Raw genomic sequence first — 17,220 nt, 5'->3', positions numbered from 1 at the left:
TTAAGTGGAGAGGAAATGTTTTGAGAATGATGAGGGCAATGAATGTACAAATGCACTTTACACAATTGATGTGTGTACGGATGGGGATAAGAGTTGTATGAGCCCCTAATAAAATGATTTAAAAACAAAACAAAGACATAATAAAATGAAAAAAGAAAAAAAAAAGAAACTGGAGGGGCAGCAGAAAATGAGACGGATTGGTGCTGTGGCTGCAAAAACGGGCTCCGGCATCGGGACAATTGGGAAGGTGGCTCAAGACCCGGCGTGTTCGTTTCGTTGGGCCTAGGGTTGCTCTGGGTCAGAGGTGACTCTGTGGCACCTAACAACAACAACAACAACAACAACGACGACGACGACGTATCCACAACACGCAAAGTCTCCAGAGGATAAAGCAGTTCCTTTGAGAGTTAACTTACTATACTTTTCAGAATAATTTCCTTCTCTAGAATTCTGCAATCCAAAAGAGATTTTAAAAGTATATTTAAAAAGTATCAAAACAGTAACAGTATCTCTTCTGGAAACAAAGGTACACTGTATCAGACTATGTCAAAGCCATATATCTAATTTTTATTTAAAAATGTTTAATAAAAATGATTAAGGTTATTTTCAGGAAATACACAGTTGATCACGCTACATATTAGAATACTACCATGGAAGGTAAATACACTAAATTGAAAAGAAAATCTACTAACCTCAGACGTTGCTATTTCGGCGAAGGTAGTTAGTGCTTGCTCAACATTCGATTTCTGTTTGGAAGCCACGAGGCAATAGTTTTCCATAATGCGAAGCTGGGTGTGACCCTGAGCGGTCTGAGGTTTCAGCTCTTTTTTGAGTTTTTCTGCTGTTCTCACTGCTAACTGCACAGACTCTTGCTTCTCAGTCGAACTGCTGTATACAATTGAAAGGAGACCTCTTGTTTGCTACTCAGAAGTACACATCGAGATGAGAATTAAGTGTTCTAAAGCATATGGATGTCTTATTTAGAATTAATCCTGTTGGAAGAATGTCTAAATTATCTCCTAATAAACTGAAATGCTGTCACTGTGTTTTTTTTTAAACAAAATAAATCTAGTCTCAATGAAACACAAGTTAACATTAATTTACCCTAAAATGAATTTTAAAAATCAGACAATATCTACAGGAAGTGATGTAGTAATTCAGTTAATATAGAACTAAAAATCAGATCAGTGGGTGCCCACCTTCCTGATACGATCACTGAAAACAAAGGTGTGCATAAGCAAAGGTGGTGAAGAAAGCTGATGGTGCCTGGCTATCAAAAGATATAGCATCTGGGGTCTTAAAGGCTGGAAGATAAACAAGCGGCCAACTAGCTCAGAAGCAACAAAGCCCACATGGAAGAAGCACACCAGTATGTGTGACCACGAGCGGTTGAAGGGATTGGGTGTCAGGCATTAAGGAACAAGAAATCATGTCATTGTAAAGGTGGGTGAGTGCAGAGTGGAGACTCAGAGTCCATCGGTTGGCAACAGAACACCCCACTGCTGAGGGGTTTTGGGGAGGAGATGAGCTAATCAGGGTGCAGGGTAGCAACGATGAAACATATAACTTTCCTCTAGTTCTTTAAAGCTTCCTCCCCCCCAATATCATGATCCCAATTCTGCCTTGCAAATCTGGCTAGACCAGAGGATGTACATTGTACAGATAGCAACTTGAAACACAGGGAATCCAGGATAGATGACTTCTTCAGGACCAGTGGTGAGAGGGGCGAGGCCTGGAGGGTGAAGGGAATGCGGGGTAGAAGGGGGGAACCAATTACAAGAATCTAAGTATAGCCTCCTCCCTGGGGAATGGACAGGAGAGAAGAGGGCGGAGGGAGACGTTGGACAGGGTAACTTATGACAAATCTATAATAATTTATGAATTATGAAGGGTTCAGGAGTGAGGGGGGCGGGGGAAGGGAGGGGGAAAATGAGCAAATGATATTGAGGGCTAAAGTAGAGGGCAAATGTTTTGAGATTGATGAGGGCAACAGGTGTACATAGGTGCTTGACTCAATGGATGTATGTATGGACTGTGAAAAGAAATGTACGAGCCCTCAATAAAATAATTTTTAAAAGAAAAATTTTATTTTTGATTAATTTTTAAAATTATTTTATTGGGGGCTTATCAAAATCCATACATCCAGCACATTTGTACATTTGTTGCCATCATCATTTTCAAACATTTTCTTTCTACTTCAGTCCTTGGTATCAGCTTCTCATTTTTCCCCTCTCTCTCCCACCCTCCCTCCCTCATGAACCCTTGATAATTTATAAATTATTTTTTCACGTCTCACACTGACTGATGTCTCCCTTCACCCACTTTTCTGTTGTCTGCCCCCTATGAGGGGGTTATATGTAGTTCACTGTGATTGGTTCTCCCTTTCTCCCCCCACCTTCCCTATTCCTTCCTGGTATTGCTATGCTCAATATGGGTACTGAGGCATTTATCTGTCCTGGATTCCCTGTGTTTCCAGCTCTTATCTGTACCATGTACAAGCTCTGGTCTAGCCAGATGTGTAAGGTAGCACTGTGGTCACGACAGTGGTAAGGGGGGGAACGGGGAGGGGAGGAAGCATTAAGAACTAGAGGAAAGCTGTATGTTTCATCGGTGCTATACTGCACCCTGACTGGCTCATCTCTTCCTTGTGGCCCTTCTATGTAAGGGGATGTCCAATTGTCTACAGATGGGCTTTGGGTCTCTACTCCATTGCCCCCCAACCCCATTCACATTGGTATGATTTTGTTCTGAGAACAGTTTTATCAGCGAAGATTAATTCACCTAAACTTCCATGAGTGTAATACCAGAATTCAGTTATCTTTTGTAAAGTATCCCTACTTTTTAAGCCTAACAAGTTTTCCAAATACACAACACACACACACACACACACACACACACACACACACACACACACACACACACACGATTAATGGGTTGGGCACTACGCACCCCAGGTCTCCATCCAGATTTTCAAACACTTCACCTCCAATGGTTTCATTATCTGGATTCAAACAGATTTCTATCATGTTGTAAAGGGCATTTTGGCCCCATTCTCTATCTTTACGAGCTTTATTAAAATGTCGAATGGCATCATTTGGTTCTCCAGTATACCTAGTTAGATGTCAAAAATAAATACATAAATAAAATAACTTATTTTAATTACTGATTACAAACTTTAATTTATAATCTATATGGTAAACACAACTAGGAGGATATTTAACATTAGATGTTTCTGAATACAAAACAGTTTATTCTACTTTATCCATAATGAATATGACGGATTTATATTTGTCAATACAGTTACCAGTGATATAGTCCTTTACAGTAGTAGAATCCGGATTCAAATTTTGCTCTAGTGTTATGCTTCTCAGCCATTATGAAGAGTCTTGGAACTTCTTCAAGTTTTCCACATCTTCTTAGGAGATCAATTAAACGAGATAGTGACACGTAATTATCTAGAAACAGAGAATACTTCACATATGGCATTTTATAACTTTTAGTTGGATGGCTATCAACCCATTAAAGTATAATTTATTTACAATGAAGTAAAGTAAAAGACAAGCAAAGAAAAGCCTCTTGGGGTTCAAACTCCCCAGAGAGACTATCCTCCCTCTGATGAAGTAATGATGTGGCTGGAGCTGGGCTGGTCTACATAGGCAAATCTATAAAACAAGAGAAATATACCTCTTTGCTGTTACTCACTTTTTAATGATTCCCGAGACCCAAACCTAGAAAGAGTCTCTGCCTAGGTAAGAGCTTCTACCTAGAACATTTTAACTGGATTGAAGGAGGTTAGTCACTATCTACCTCTGAGACCCCCCCTTTCCAATTTACTGTAGCTAAGGAGAAAGCAGAGGACACTCATCCGAAGGTTGGGGGGTTGAACCCTCCCAGCAGTCGCTGTGTGGGAAGCTCTCTGCTCTAGAGATTTCGCTTCAGAAAACCCATGGCACCCTTCTGCTCTGTCACAGTGGGTCACGAGGAGTCAGAGGTGACTTGAAGGCAGTGAGGGTGTCTCCAGGGAGAGTAGACCCTGGACATGTTTTAAGTGTACCTCCAAAGGGATTCCAAGTAGCAGATGGCCTGTGGAATCATTGAGGCAGGGGAGGATGGGTACTGATGACTTTGATATTATTAGAGATTACGGTGCAAGACAACAGACAAGAAACATGAACGGAAGAATAATTAGGGGCATGCTATTATTAAAATAATGCTAGGATTTCATCTTTAATTTTTCAGTATGGACACTTTTTTTCTTGAGTTTGAGAGTCATTACAATAGTCCCACAAGGGCCGGGAGCAGCAGGAGCCTAAGGCCAGATGATTAGCAGGGAAACTCCGAGTTCCTCCAGATGAGTGGGGCTAAGGCCCTAATTAGAGCAGTGGGATAGGATGCGGAGTGAATGAGAGAGTTGGTTACCCGGGACTGATTGGACTTGTTAACCAATTAGTGTGGCAGAGGGAAACTGAAGAGGGTTTGGAGATCTGGAGAGTGAAAGGGCATAATTTTTCACAAGAGTAGCAATTAAATCTAAAAGGAGGATTTTCAATTAAGGACGTTAAATTCAGTTGGACAGTGCATTGCTAGGTGAGCTACGGCAGAGTCTTCATGCGAAGAGAAGGGTGTGCTCCTGGCGGGTGACTAGTAACGCACATCAAGTAAGGGTGAGCTCAGTTCTGGAGCACGTCTGAGAAAATACAGCGGTACATGAGTTTGCAAACTCCTCTAAGGAATGAGGCAAAAACCAACAAGGTTAAAAACATGAAAACTAAAAACTGCCTTGAAATGTTTAATGAGTTTGGTATTTCAAACTCATTCAACTGGCCCATGTAATAATAATAATAATAACAATAACAATGTCTGCCATGGTGTCCGATGCTGGGGGGGATGTGGGAGGAATCTGATATGATCCCAGGATGTGAGAACTCTGCAGTTTTATGCAAAATAAGAAGGGCAAGGAAGTACTGTATGCAATGACTCAGGATTATGGCTGCAAGATCATCCCCATCTGCCTGGGACTTTCGTTCCCTTAGTCGTGAAGGCCCCGTCCCCAGAAAACCTCTGAGTGCTAGACAAACCACCACCCTGCTGCCCTACTGGAATCAGATAAGGCAGTTAACAATGGGCATGATGGCAGTAGGGTTGGAGTGGTTTATTTTTTTAAAGAGGAGTGGATATTTTGAGTTACGTGTTGGGAAAGACAGGGAGGAACTATAAGAAGGGGAAAGTTCATTATAGGCCAAAGCGTGGGGGCATAAAAACTTAGAGGTTGTAAGTAATTTGGCTTGACTGAAGTGAAAAGGCATCATACTGAATTTCTGAATAACTTATTCTATATTTTGTTGATAAGTATGCATTCCAAAGTAGCCAGTCAACTAAGCCAGTTTTATTGGTCCTAATTTGAAAAAACAAAAAAACCCACATACACCAAGTAGCAGATGCCAAGGAAGAGATGAAATTTATATGACACATCAAGGATTCTTCAAATCTTACAACGATGGTGTCTGAGGATAGTTGAGAATGATGTCAATGGTTTTAACAGTATTTACAAGAAAGAGGTCTTTTTGTTTGTTATTTTAAAACAACAGGCCTGCTTATTCATTTGGAAGGACAAGCTGTGAAACAGGAACAACTTGGGATAGGCTGAAAACATTATGTGTATCACCTTTCATGGCAGCTCAGGGAAGGAAAAACAGTCTGGGGCTCAAGGTAGCAACGCTGAGAAACACGATGCAGGTCTGAGGAACGTCAACAAGAGGCCGGGAGTTCAGAGAACAAACACATCCATGTGAGCCACATGCCCATCTTCCTTGAGGGCAGAAAAACAAGATGGTGCCCGGCTACCACAAAGACCGTGCTGGCCGGGGACACAACAGATGGTCCCTGATGGGACAGGAGAAAAATATGAAGCAGAACTCAAATCCTTACTTTAAAAAAGAAACTGGAACAGTATGAACTGACACTTCCCATGAGGCAACTTAAGCCTAGATGTAAGCTTATAGACCCTAAGATCACCTTTGAGGGAAATAGCAGAGTGGCTCACAAAATATGGGCATTACTGAAAAGATCGCTGGCCCATGAGAATCATGGGTATAAGATCCAAGTATCAAGAATTACTCCAAAGCAAAGATGAGAAGATAAGGGGCCAGGCAAACCAGAGAACTGGAAAGGGACCAAACAGAAGACAACTAAGAGGCGGTGGGTGGCACATGCAATAAGGGCATGGACTGTCACTGAACCATGTGTGTGCAAAGTGCCAGGAGAAGACCGACCTGGCTCTGGAGACTTTCACCAAAAATTAAAACACTCAGCTAGGAAGGCTTTGGCAAGGGGGAGTGTGCAGAAGTGTCCATATTTTCGATTCTGAGTGAAGAGGTTAAGATGGTAAAGTAACTGACAGTGCTCATTTAACGTCTTTATAGACGCTAGAACCAAATGAAAAAGACACAACAGAATGGCCTGACACAGCCCAAAGTTGGGAGAAAATTAAAAAATATAATAATAATTAAAGAAAATAAAATTGCAAGAGTCATCTTACTACTATAGTAGAAAGTGCTGTTCTCTAAATTGAAACCTATTAGTAAAAGCATCGGTAGACATAGCACAAGAGCACATTTTGTTCTTTGAATTGCCTGCTTGAAGTACAGCCAGCTGTGTCCCCACAGCTGCACCCAGCAGCCAGAACACCCTGCCAGTGCTTTCAGCCCAACATGAAGGCACTGGGTCTAGATTAGCGAAAGGACTTTGTACTTCCCCTGCAGGGTTAAGCCCTCAGTGATACAAATGAATGAGATGTCCTCATTGGTACTTTGAAAAACTTCCTCTTTCCCCTCTTCACTCCCCTCTTCTCCTGCCCTATCCTGCCTCCACTCCCTGCCTTCCTTTCCCCCTCCCCCTCCCCCTCCCTGGCGGTACAGAGGGGAGGTGATAAAAAGTGGCGGGGTTCCTGAAACAGCTGTAGGTTTGTGCTTACAGAGATTTGCTAGAGGCAGCATGTGATGTAGAGAGAAAGGTGAAGCAAGAGCACGTGCAAGTTTGGGGATTGAAGGAGTGACTGAATGGTGGTTTCACCGACTGAGATGAGACATTAAGACAAAACAGAACAAATCTTAAAAACCCAATTCCATTGTCATGGAATCCACTGCAACTCACAGCAACCCTGCACAGGTTTTCTGAGGCTGCAAAGTTATGGGAGCAGTTAGCCTCATCGTTCTCCCAAGGAGCACTTGGCGGATTTAAACTACCAACCTTGCAGTTAGTAGTCCAATGTTTACCTGACAGGGCCGGCAAAGATGAAACAGAAGAAGGAATTTGGAGGGAAAAGATCAAGTGTTTCATTTTGGAAATGTGAACTTTGAGACCCTCCTGGACTTCTGAGTACAAATGCAAGTGAGCGATGCTGTGTGGAAGACTGACGGCCGGCCGTGTGGCTGCCATCAGCACGTCCACGGCGGAGAGCTGGGAGGAAGTCACCCTGGGGGGTGAATGTATAGGAAGAAGAGAAGCGGAACTGCGGCCTCCATCGTGCCAGTTTTTCAAGGACATAAGAGGTGGAGCTAACAGAGGAGACTGACAAAAGTAAATGACAGGGCAGACAAAACCCCAAACCCAGACAAGGCTAGCACCCAGAAGAGAAGTGAAGAACACCTTTCTTGGGGGAAATAATAAATTGGATCCAATAAAGATGACAGGTCCAACACGGGATTTGGAAACATGGAGGGCCGCGGCACGCTGAAGAAGCAGCCTCCGAGAGCACAGGGGTCGGAGAGTGCCTGCAGGAGATGAGGTGAAGGAATTGTGCCATGCAGTTTCTTCACCGCGAGGAGAACAGAGACATGGAGCGAGCAGGGCCTGCAGGAGGATGCAGACTTAAGAGCTGGGGTTTTTGTTTTTAATTGATTGATTTATCCAAAGTGAGATTACACAGCATTTTTTCTAGGAGGATTAAGAAGAAATGGATGGGGGAAAAAAAAGAAGAAACGGATGTGAGGAGGGAAAGAATAGCTGCTGGGGCAAGCCCGTGAAGTAGGAAAGCAGTGGTCTCCGGCGCACGGGGAGGGGCTGGAAGAGATGGGCGGGGACTGTGAGGAGCAGAGGCTGGGCAGCTAGGTTCATTGAGAGGAAACGGGAAAGTTCTTGACGCTGCTCTGTTTCTCCATGACGAAAAGGGCCAGGTTTTAACAAGAAGGGTTGGGAAACTGAAGAGAGAGCAGGAAGTGTGAAAAGTAGTCAGAGTGCAAATTCAGCAGAGAGATCAGGATTGCCAGGCTGCTCCGAGGGCCTCCTGGCTGGAGGGCTGTGGTCATAATTGACAGTGCGGCCAGTCAGGTACGTGCAGGTGCCCAGTGAATGGATCTACTCAGATAGGGCCTTCTCTCCGGGACACAGCCGCCAAAAAATAAAGGAGAAAGGGCGCCGACCACACTACAAAGATAAATGGTGAACGCTTACCTGGGCTGTGTTCTAACAGCTGCTGTAAATGAAACACTGCTTGTTCATAGTCCTGTTTTCGGAACATGAGCTCAGCCATCATCTGTAAGGTAAGAGCTGGTTTGAGACACACTCCATGGTGGTGGTGTCGGCGGCTGCCCACTGCCAGCTCAGCAGTGGGAAACCATCCGTCTCTCCATGGGAGGGAGAGGGGCTTTCTCCTCCTGTCAAGAGTTTGTTTCAGAAGCACACAGGGGGCAGTGGTACCCTGTCCTTTCAGGGTCGCTGTAATGAAGAATGGACTAGACAGCAGTGACTTGGGTGTTCGGTATCTTCCTATCAGGATGTAGCGCTATGGAAATATAAGGGGGCTTCAAAAAAGGTCATGGAAAAATTCTATCATCTTTTAATCCTGTTTTTCCAATAAGCATTTAAAGTCCCCTTTATATATGAAAAACGTGGGGAGCAGGGCGGGCAAGGTTTTGCGAACATGTGAAGCTCAGATACACCCTGAGGAAAGCAGCTGTGAAACTGGCGTAACAAAGATGTGAAACAGATCACACCGTGTTTACCAAAAAGTGTGATTCAAGTGGTCATTTTCAAAACAGGACTTAGAAGTGAGTTGCACACTCTTTGCACTACCATAAGAAAGATGCCTCACTGGATTGGGCTATGACTGATAGGAGAAGGTTAAAAACAAAAACAAAGTCAAATCTCTTAAAGCATAAATTTTTACTAGTGAATTGAATGCTTACTGAGATTTTAGTTTTAAAAAGAGACTTCTTTCTCTCTTTAGTTACACCAGCAATTTTGAATGAACCCCACCTCATGGAATCCATACCTATTTGGACAGGTAACAAATTGTTGAGCAAGAAAGACTCGACCTCGCTTTATTCAGACACACTGTCTTAGAATGGCACATGGAATCTGAATCCTATAGTCCTACTGAAAGTTTAAATTGGTCCAATATGTCTGAGTAAGTTAGTCTTCAGCAATTTTTAATTTAGGCTTCTGTCACATGAAGCCCCCCTCAGGTAAAAAGGAAAGTTGACAAGAGCTAAAATGGCAAGGAGCTCTGGTGGCACTGTGGATTAAGCAAGCAGTGGGCTGCTAACCACCAGGATGGCAGTTCAAACCCACCAGGTGCTCTGTAGGAAAGAGAGGAGGCTGTATGCTCACACAGTCTTGGAAGTGACTCAGTGGGAGTGAATACTTTTTGGGGGGGATTTTGCCTTGTTTTGAAAACAAAACGAAACAAAACAAAAAAACAGGCAAAGGCCTGGACTCAGTTTGTTTCATTCTTATAAACAAAATGCTAATGACTCTTTGATTTTTATTGCCAAAAGACACTGATGCTATTAAAAACACGGAAGTATTCTAAAAGCCAACAAGGAGCCCCGCCTCTCTATGCAGGTGGACACAAGGGCAGCGCTGCGGCTGCAGCCTCAATTCTCGTGGACATACCATGACCGCGGCTTCATTTTCCTGGTCGCTCTGCAGAAGCAGCGTACACTGCCGTAGGCAGGCCTCAAGGTCATTTTGTGTCAGGTATAACCGTGCCAGTTCCAAGATTATCTATAGAGAAAACGGAAAGATCTTTCAGAACATGTCTGGAATAAAAAGGGAATGAGGAAAATGCCTGGGCACGGGTCAAACAATTGTACACTTAAAGTTACTGAGCGAAAGCATCGGACCAACTTCTGTGGGGTCAATTCTGACTCATTCCAACTTTAAAGGACAAGGTAGAACTGTCCCTTGGAGCTTCCCAGCCTGTAAATCTTTAGGCCTTGTGTTTCTTTTGTAGAACAGCTGGTGAGTTCAAACTGCTCACCTGATGGTTAGCAGCTCACCATGTGAGCCACTATGCTACCAGGGCTCCCATAGGAACACTAAAGGCATGCTTATCTGTTTGCTCTCACACCGAAGGGAAAGTAAGTAACAGATGGTAACTAAACTAGCTTGAAACGTAGACATGAGACATTGCTAAAAGGATACCAGTCTTTAAATCAAGGAGCCTTGGTGGTGCTATGGAATAACAGCTGATTGCTAACCCCAAGGACAGCAGTTCAAATCCATCACCTGCTCCACAGGAGAAAGATGAGGCCAATATTTCTCTGGAAAAGATTTACAGCCTCAGGAACCCCACCTAGGGCCACAGCGAGTGAGAATCGTAGTGAAGGCAGATTTGGAGAGGTGTAAAAAGCAGATTGGATTCCAGTCCCAGTTTCTTCAGGATGAGGCCAAGTTGTTCTGACTTCTCTGAACCTGTTCTCTCATTGCTAAGCTAACAACGTTTGAAACAGGTATGCTATAAGAACACTTCACATTTAGGACCAGGATTCTAGTTCTTCTGGGTACCACTGATAGCGGTACCTGCACACTCCCATTTTATCAAAGATTATTTTTACCCTATATCACAAAGAGTTGTATCGATAAAAAAATGATCAATCTTAAGGTTTCAATGCTAGAGTATATTTGTGTGGTAGGTATATAATCTCGTGTTGACTTGAGGATTAAAAGTGTAGGGGGTGGAATCTAGCCTGTCAATCAGAATATAGCCAATGAGGCCTCTATGTGGGCATAGCCTTCTCCTGAGGATTCTGGGAACTCCTGTATTCTAACTTAGAGGCAGAAGATTCTCTCTCTCTCTCTCTGCTCACTCCCTGCAAGACGTCCCTGTGGAGAAGACACATGGAAAGAGGCTGATGGAACCAGACCTCTGGAGCCAGAGAAATCACCTGGAGACCCCTGCCAGCGCTGAAATACTTACAATGCCACTGGATCCACAAGACTTCCACCAACTGGCCTGTGATCTTCCTGCATTCGGCATCATTGTATGCATTTCGTGAGTCTGAAGAGGACTTTATAGATTGGTATTGGACTTATGGGCTAATATCAGACTTATTATGGACTTGATATGGATTAGGCTGGGATGTTTTCTCAAAATTCAACTGCTCTTATATATAAAGCTCTTTCTTATACACATATGAGTATCTATGGATTTCTTTAGTATATCCAGACTAACACAGCTTATCTATGGTTCCTCTGCTTTATCAATTTAAGAATTTATCCATTTACCAGGATATATATTTTTTAATCACCCCTATAAGATATGAAACCAGCCTATGCAGAAGTAATGTTTCTATATTGACATGGTCTTCAACTTCATCCCATACTGTGTCACTTGCAGTCAGAGATTCAGTCTTGTGTCATTTCTGAATCCTTAGCATCTTAATGGAACTGAAAAACAGAGGTGTAACAAACTAAACTGACTAATGTAGATAAATACTTATGAGGGATGACGGAAACAATTCTTAAACAATTATTAAAAAGCAAAGAGCACACAGATTTTCTTAAGAGTGTTATTCCGCACAAAAATGCTAGAACCTAGCATTTTTAATTCAAGATGTGTCACGCAAGCACTGTAAAGGCTTTCTGGACACCATGAAATCTTTTAACTTACATTTTTGTTAATTGTTTTTCTGAATTCATTATCAATAAGCTGATAAGACTAATTTGGGGAAATGAGATGACATTTGGAACGAAAGGTATGTACTTTGGTGCAACGGTACTGACCTTATTATCTGTTTCACAATAAACAAGAGCTTCTCTATAAAACTTAATTGCTTTCTCATAGTCTCGCTGAGCAACCAAATGTGCTGCAATCTCTGAACAAATGTCAGCAGCGAATTGTTTCTGCGCAGGAACCGCATCTGGCTTCTCCATCTGAACACGCTTCAGTATTCTAGCCTGCAGCTCAAGAGCCTAGGAAAAAGAGGAAGAGTAAAGAGAAGCGAAAATAAAGATGACAGACTTTACAGTCTTGATAACTCATAGCTAGAATCATTTGACTTAGGATTTATCTAAGTAGTACCATTGATCCTTGACCTCACAAAGTCAGGTGGAGAGAAAACCTCCTCTTGAGCTCTAAAATATACACTTATTGCCAAAGAAAAGCAAAAAAAAAAGAGCACATATTTCCATATGAAACAGACAGGCAAACAAAACAAACAATTGCCATCACATCAATTCCAGCGCAGGGACCCTGCAGGACAGAGACAGACTGCCCCATAAGGTTTCCAGGACCAGGATCTCTATGGAAGCAGAATGTCACACCTTCTCCTGAGAAGTGGCCGGCAGGGTTAAGCTGCCAGCCAAGCACGTAAACAGTGAACTACCAGCACGAAAGTGATGACTGCAGGGTTAGTTCCCAGTCCCACCCCCCATTCCTGGGAGACAAGAAAATGCACAGGCATCTCACGGAAAGGGCATTACACCCATGAAACAAATAGTTGGAAAAAAGACTTACACGCTGTGATTCAATAAGTAAAAAGGTTAAAGCATTACACTAGCAAGATTTTTAAAAATACTGTAACTAGATAAAAATGATGAAACCTAATTTTGACCCATTTCTGGGAAGAAGCACATTCATATATTGTTGATGGCATATGAGTACTAGTTCAATCTTCTGGAATAAGATCCCAGCACCACAAACAGTCATAAGCTTAACTGTTCAGTCAAAGGCTGGTGGTTTGAACTCCTACAGTGTTTCCGCAGCAGAAAGGCATCATCACCTGCTGCTGTAACGACGCCAGGTGAGGAAACCCACTCAATGCGTCAGCAGAAAACGGACCTCATCACCTGCTTTGGGAAAGGCCGGGAGAGCCTGCACAGCAGTCTGCCCCTGTCACCAGGGGTCGCTCACTGTGCATTAGAATAAACATGCTGGCACCCCCAACAACAATAACCACCTTTCTGGAGAGTGTCCTAATAAAACATCCCAAATCAATACCACTCACCAGGCTGGTTCTTTCTTGGGAAGGTACAAAATCAAAAGCAAAAATAACTCAGCAGAAAATGAGAAAATGTTAACATGCCAGATATACACTAAAATATAATCCATATCATATTAGATATAAACAACAAAATATTCAAAAATAATTTAGATAATCATAATAGATAAAAACTTTTTTAAAAACCCACACAATTATATCTTGATTATTTAAGAAAGATCTTTAAGGTAATAAGGGCACAGAAAGGTTGAAAGTATACAGATAAAAAAAAAATGTATCATGAAAACACCAACCAAAAGAAAACTGAAGTTGTTATTTTAATATCAGACAAAGGAGGTTTTACAGGAAGAAGCATTACTAGAAATAAAGGAGGCCGTTTTATAATTACAGAGGGGCTAGTTCATTCTCTGGTAAGATGTCACAATTCTAAAGCTGAGTGGATCCAAAAATATAGCTTCTAAATAAATAGAACAAAATTAATTAAACAAGACTGATGGAGTAAAGGCAAATCCGCAATCACAGCGAAGCATTTCAATATAACTCTCATAATAGCAATTTAAACAAGTCGATCAAAAGCAAACAAATGACATGTGGCATATTCGTTGTGACCCTTCCATCCCCCCCATCTCGTGTGTTACACTCACATTCACAAACAAATGTAATTACCTGCTGTAACGAGGTAAGTGCTTCATCACGTCTTTCCAGCTCGCTAAAAATTTTTGCTAAAAGAACTTGAGTGCGTCCATCCTCTATGAGAGCTGACAGTTCATTTACTATGGAAGAATAAGATGCATTGCATGGAATACATTTTAAAGAACTCTTTTTTAAAATAGTAAATAAAACATAATATTTTTATGTGTAGAATGACCAAATTGAAAATAAGATTTGGGATAAGAATTAACTGGAAGCAGAGTTAGAGGGTGAGATAACAAACGGCCGGTGTTGGCAGATGAAATTAAAAAGACACCGCTGTTTTAAAATAATGCACAGTGGCAGATAGTATCACACTATACAGTGGACACAAGCGCTCATGCGGACGGCAACCAGTCTGGTTTCAAACGGAGGCTTCGCACATACGAGCAGTTCAAATTTGAGGTGCTTAAGCTCGGCTTCTTCTTTTTTCCTTATAAACCAGGGAAAATAATAGTCCCTACACCTCTATAATTCTGAACTTGATACCTGTTGCTAATTGCTAGGTTGGCAGTTCAAAACCCCAGCCACTCTGGCTGGAGAAAGATGAGGCTTTCTACTCCCGCAAAGAGTTAGTCTCAAAAAAACAGTCTTAGTCTCAGAACCCCCCAGGGGCAGTTCTACCCTGTCCTATAGGGTCACTATGAATTGCAATCGACGTGATGGCAATGATTTGATTTTGGTTTATTCTGTTATACGAATGGGCAGGATTAAGTCCTGACCTTAGTCCTAAAAGTAACCTGCTTACTTTTCAACACTTTAAGAGGGCTCATGAAGCAGATTTACCCAATGCAATGCATTCCTTTGATCTCAACTACTACTTCCATGAGGATTGATTGTGGATCCAAGCAGGGGAAAATCTTTGACAATTGCAATCATTTCTCCATTTATCATAATGTTATCTGATGGTCCTGTAACCAATTCCTTTTTGAAGACTAATGTGCGCCTGACACAGCCGTGGTATCTTCAATTGCCTCATGTGCATGTGAACATTGGATCTTTAATAAGGAAGACCAAGGATGAATCAATACATTTGAATTACTGTGCTGGCGAAGAATACTGAAAGTACCATGGAGGGCCAAAAGAACAAACAGATGTCTCTTGATAGAAGTTCAGCCAGAATGCTCTTTGGAGGCAAGGATGGTGAGACTTTACCTCACATACTTTGGACATGTTGTCCAGAGACACCAGTCCTTGGAGAAGGACATCGTCCTTGGAAAAGTTCACGGGGCGACAAAAAGAGGAAGAGACCTTCAAGAGGATGGATTGACACAGTGGCTGCATCCATGGACTGAAACATAAAAACAATGGCGAGGCTGGCACCAGACGGGACCGTGTTTTGTTCTGTTGTGCATAAGGCTGCGATGAGTCAGAACCCACTCCCCATCACCTAACCTCCACCACCTAACAAGTTCTGACCTGAGTAGAACCGAACCATCTCACACCCTTTGTTTCCTCTGGGTGTGGTCTGCGAAAAGACATGTTTCTGGGAATGTGATCCCTTCAGAGAGAGCGAGAAGGAGCAGGAGCTGTGGAAGAAGAGCACATTCCAGATCTCCATCGGCAGTGGTAGAAGCTGAGCTCAGAGGTGCTGCTGGAGATGGTGGCACAAGGCTATAGGACAAAAGGGCGAGGCTGAGACCAGGCACCATGGCAAGGAAACCAGGAGAGAGAATTGATGAACCACGGCAAGACTAAGGAACTATGTGGCAGAGCCACAAGTGGGCTCCTGGACCATAGAGGCAGAGCCAGAAGACCAACTGGCTGAGAGACTAAGGACTAGAGAGACCTTTGGCTGTTGTCTGAGGAGAGGTATTGCTGTGGACCAGTAACTACAGTCTTACTTTTACTGATCCTGACTTGAGGTAAGCGATTGGCTTCCCTAGCAAATGTTAATCTTTGAGTTTTGTCTGAGAGAACCGTGTGGCCACTGCAATGAATTTTCAAACCCAGCTGAGAAGCAGATTGCCATAGAGAGAAATACTGGTGTCTGAATAGGGTAAAGAATGGAGAGTGACAGCATGTCTGACCCCTGCCTCCTGGAAATAGGGAAGCCAGAGGAAATCACATATGGCCTCCTTCCATGCCATTTTAGCAACGTCAATGGGTTTTATACAACTTACATCGGTTCCCATATGTATCTGGCTTACTACCAGCTCCCTTTTCAGAGAAAAAAAAAGACAGTGTCCCTCTGGCAATTAAAATCTTTTTTGTTTTTTTAATTTTTTTTTAACCATAGCCAATAATCCAAGATAAAGTATAGGTATCTGCTTCTGCAGTCCTACTAGCTCAGTCCAGTATCCCCTGGGGTTGGCATCACCCACTTTGGGAAATCGTGTATACGTTGTGAAATGAGTCAGCATTTAAAATGCATTTGAAATAAAGTCTGGTCCATAAAGTAAGTCCTGGTAAAGTCAGTCTGATCTGGTAAAGTAAGTAGTATTTAAGTACTTGGTATTATTATTTTGTGATCTAACAGCAATAAAAGGGTCTAAGATAATTAACAAAAATGTTTCTTCTATTGATTATTGTGTGCACTGTCTATTCGACATACTACAAAAAGTCCTTTATATACATTATTCCTTTAAGATCCCAACCAGAGGACCAGGCCTTATTATTCTTTCAAGGGAGAACAACGGACAACAGAGAGGCTGCACTAGAATGGGCGAGCTGAAAGAGTGGTCAGAGAAGCAGCAGAGACCCATGTAAAGAGCCACCTACTTCAGCCAGCTATGGTAAAAACTCTGGCTTAACTGGGAAATGGGGGCTAATGCAGAGCTTCCGCAGGACGATGATGCAATCTGACTTCCTTTTTTTCCTTATAGGCTCCGTACTGTTGCTGTGCTAAGGAAGGTAGTCACAGGGATGTAGGAGCTGGAAATGGAAGCAGGAGACCAGGGAGGAGAGAAGACAACCGCTCACTAACAGGACAACAGTAGTGGAAACAGTGAAATCATGAAGCTTTGTAGGAAACTCACTGCTATCGAGTCCATGCAGACTCACAGCGACCCTGTAAGACAAGGTGGGTGTCCCTGTGGGTTTCCGAGACTAACTCATTATGGGAATAGAAAGCCATGTCTTTCTTCCAAGGAGCAGATGGTAGCTTCGAACAGCTGACCTTGTGGTTAGCAGCCCAATACCACACAGTATTCTGAATATATTCTGAGGTAAAGTCAAGTGGACTCCCTAAGGCCAAGGATGTGGGCTCTTAGCAATTCCAAAGAAAGATGAGGAGCTGAAGAAGGCTTAATGAGGAGCAGACTTGCAATGGCAGATTAAGGGGTATTGATTTAGACACTTACGTTTG

General features: G+C 42.7%; 1 protein-coding gene across 3 annotated transcripts in view; it reads right to left on the bottom strand.

Moving 5' to 3' along the window:
- The window catches only part of TTC21B (tetratricopeptide repeat domain 21B), an 81,528-nt gene that overhangs the window by 16,589 nt on the left and 47,719 nt on the right, over nt 1–17,220 (bottom strand). For 2 of the 3 annotated variants that reach the window (XM_004703772.2, XM_045298543.1), the window contains 7 exons: nt 13,890–13,996; nt 12,007–12,195; nt 9,895–10,005; nt 8,452–8,533; nt 3,305–3,455; nt 2,950–3,111; nt 693–888 (listed from right to left, as the gene is read on the bottom strand). In XM_004703772.2, coding sequence (XP_004703829.1) covers nt 693–888; nt 2,950–3,111; nt 3,305–3,455; nt 8,452–8,533; nt 9,895–10,005; nt 12,007–12,195; nt 13,890–13,996 — 998 coding nt within the window. The remainder of the gene's footprint in view (nt 1–692; nt 889–2,949; nt 3,112–3,304; nt 3,456–8,451; nt 8,534–9,894; nt 10,006–12,006; nt 12,196–13,889; nt 13,997–17,220) is intronic. The other variant, XM_045298541.1, reaches the window with a different exon arrangement.

Source organism: Echinops telfairi, unplaced genomic scaffold, assembly GCF_000313985.2.
Source record: "Echinops telfairi isolate 266 unplaced genomic scaffold, ASM31398v2 ScPeMD7_4;HRSCAF=17, whole genome shotgun sequence".
In the NCBI taxonomy this organism is placed as follows: domain Eukaryota; kingdom Metazoa; phylum Chordata; class Mammalia; order Afrosoricida; family Tenrecidae; genus Echinops; species Echinops telfairi.
This window is presented reverse-complemented; position numbering and strand designations above follow the sequence as displayed.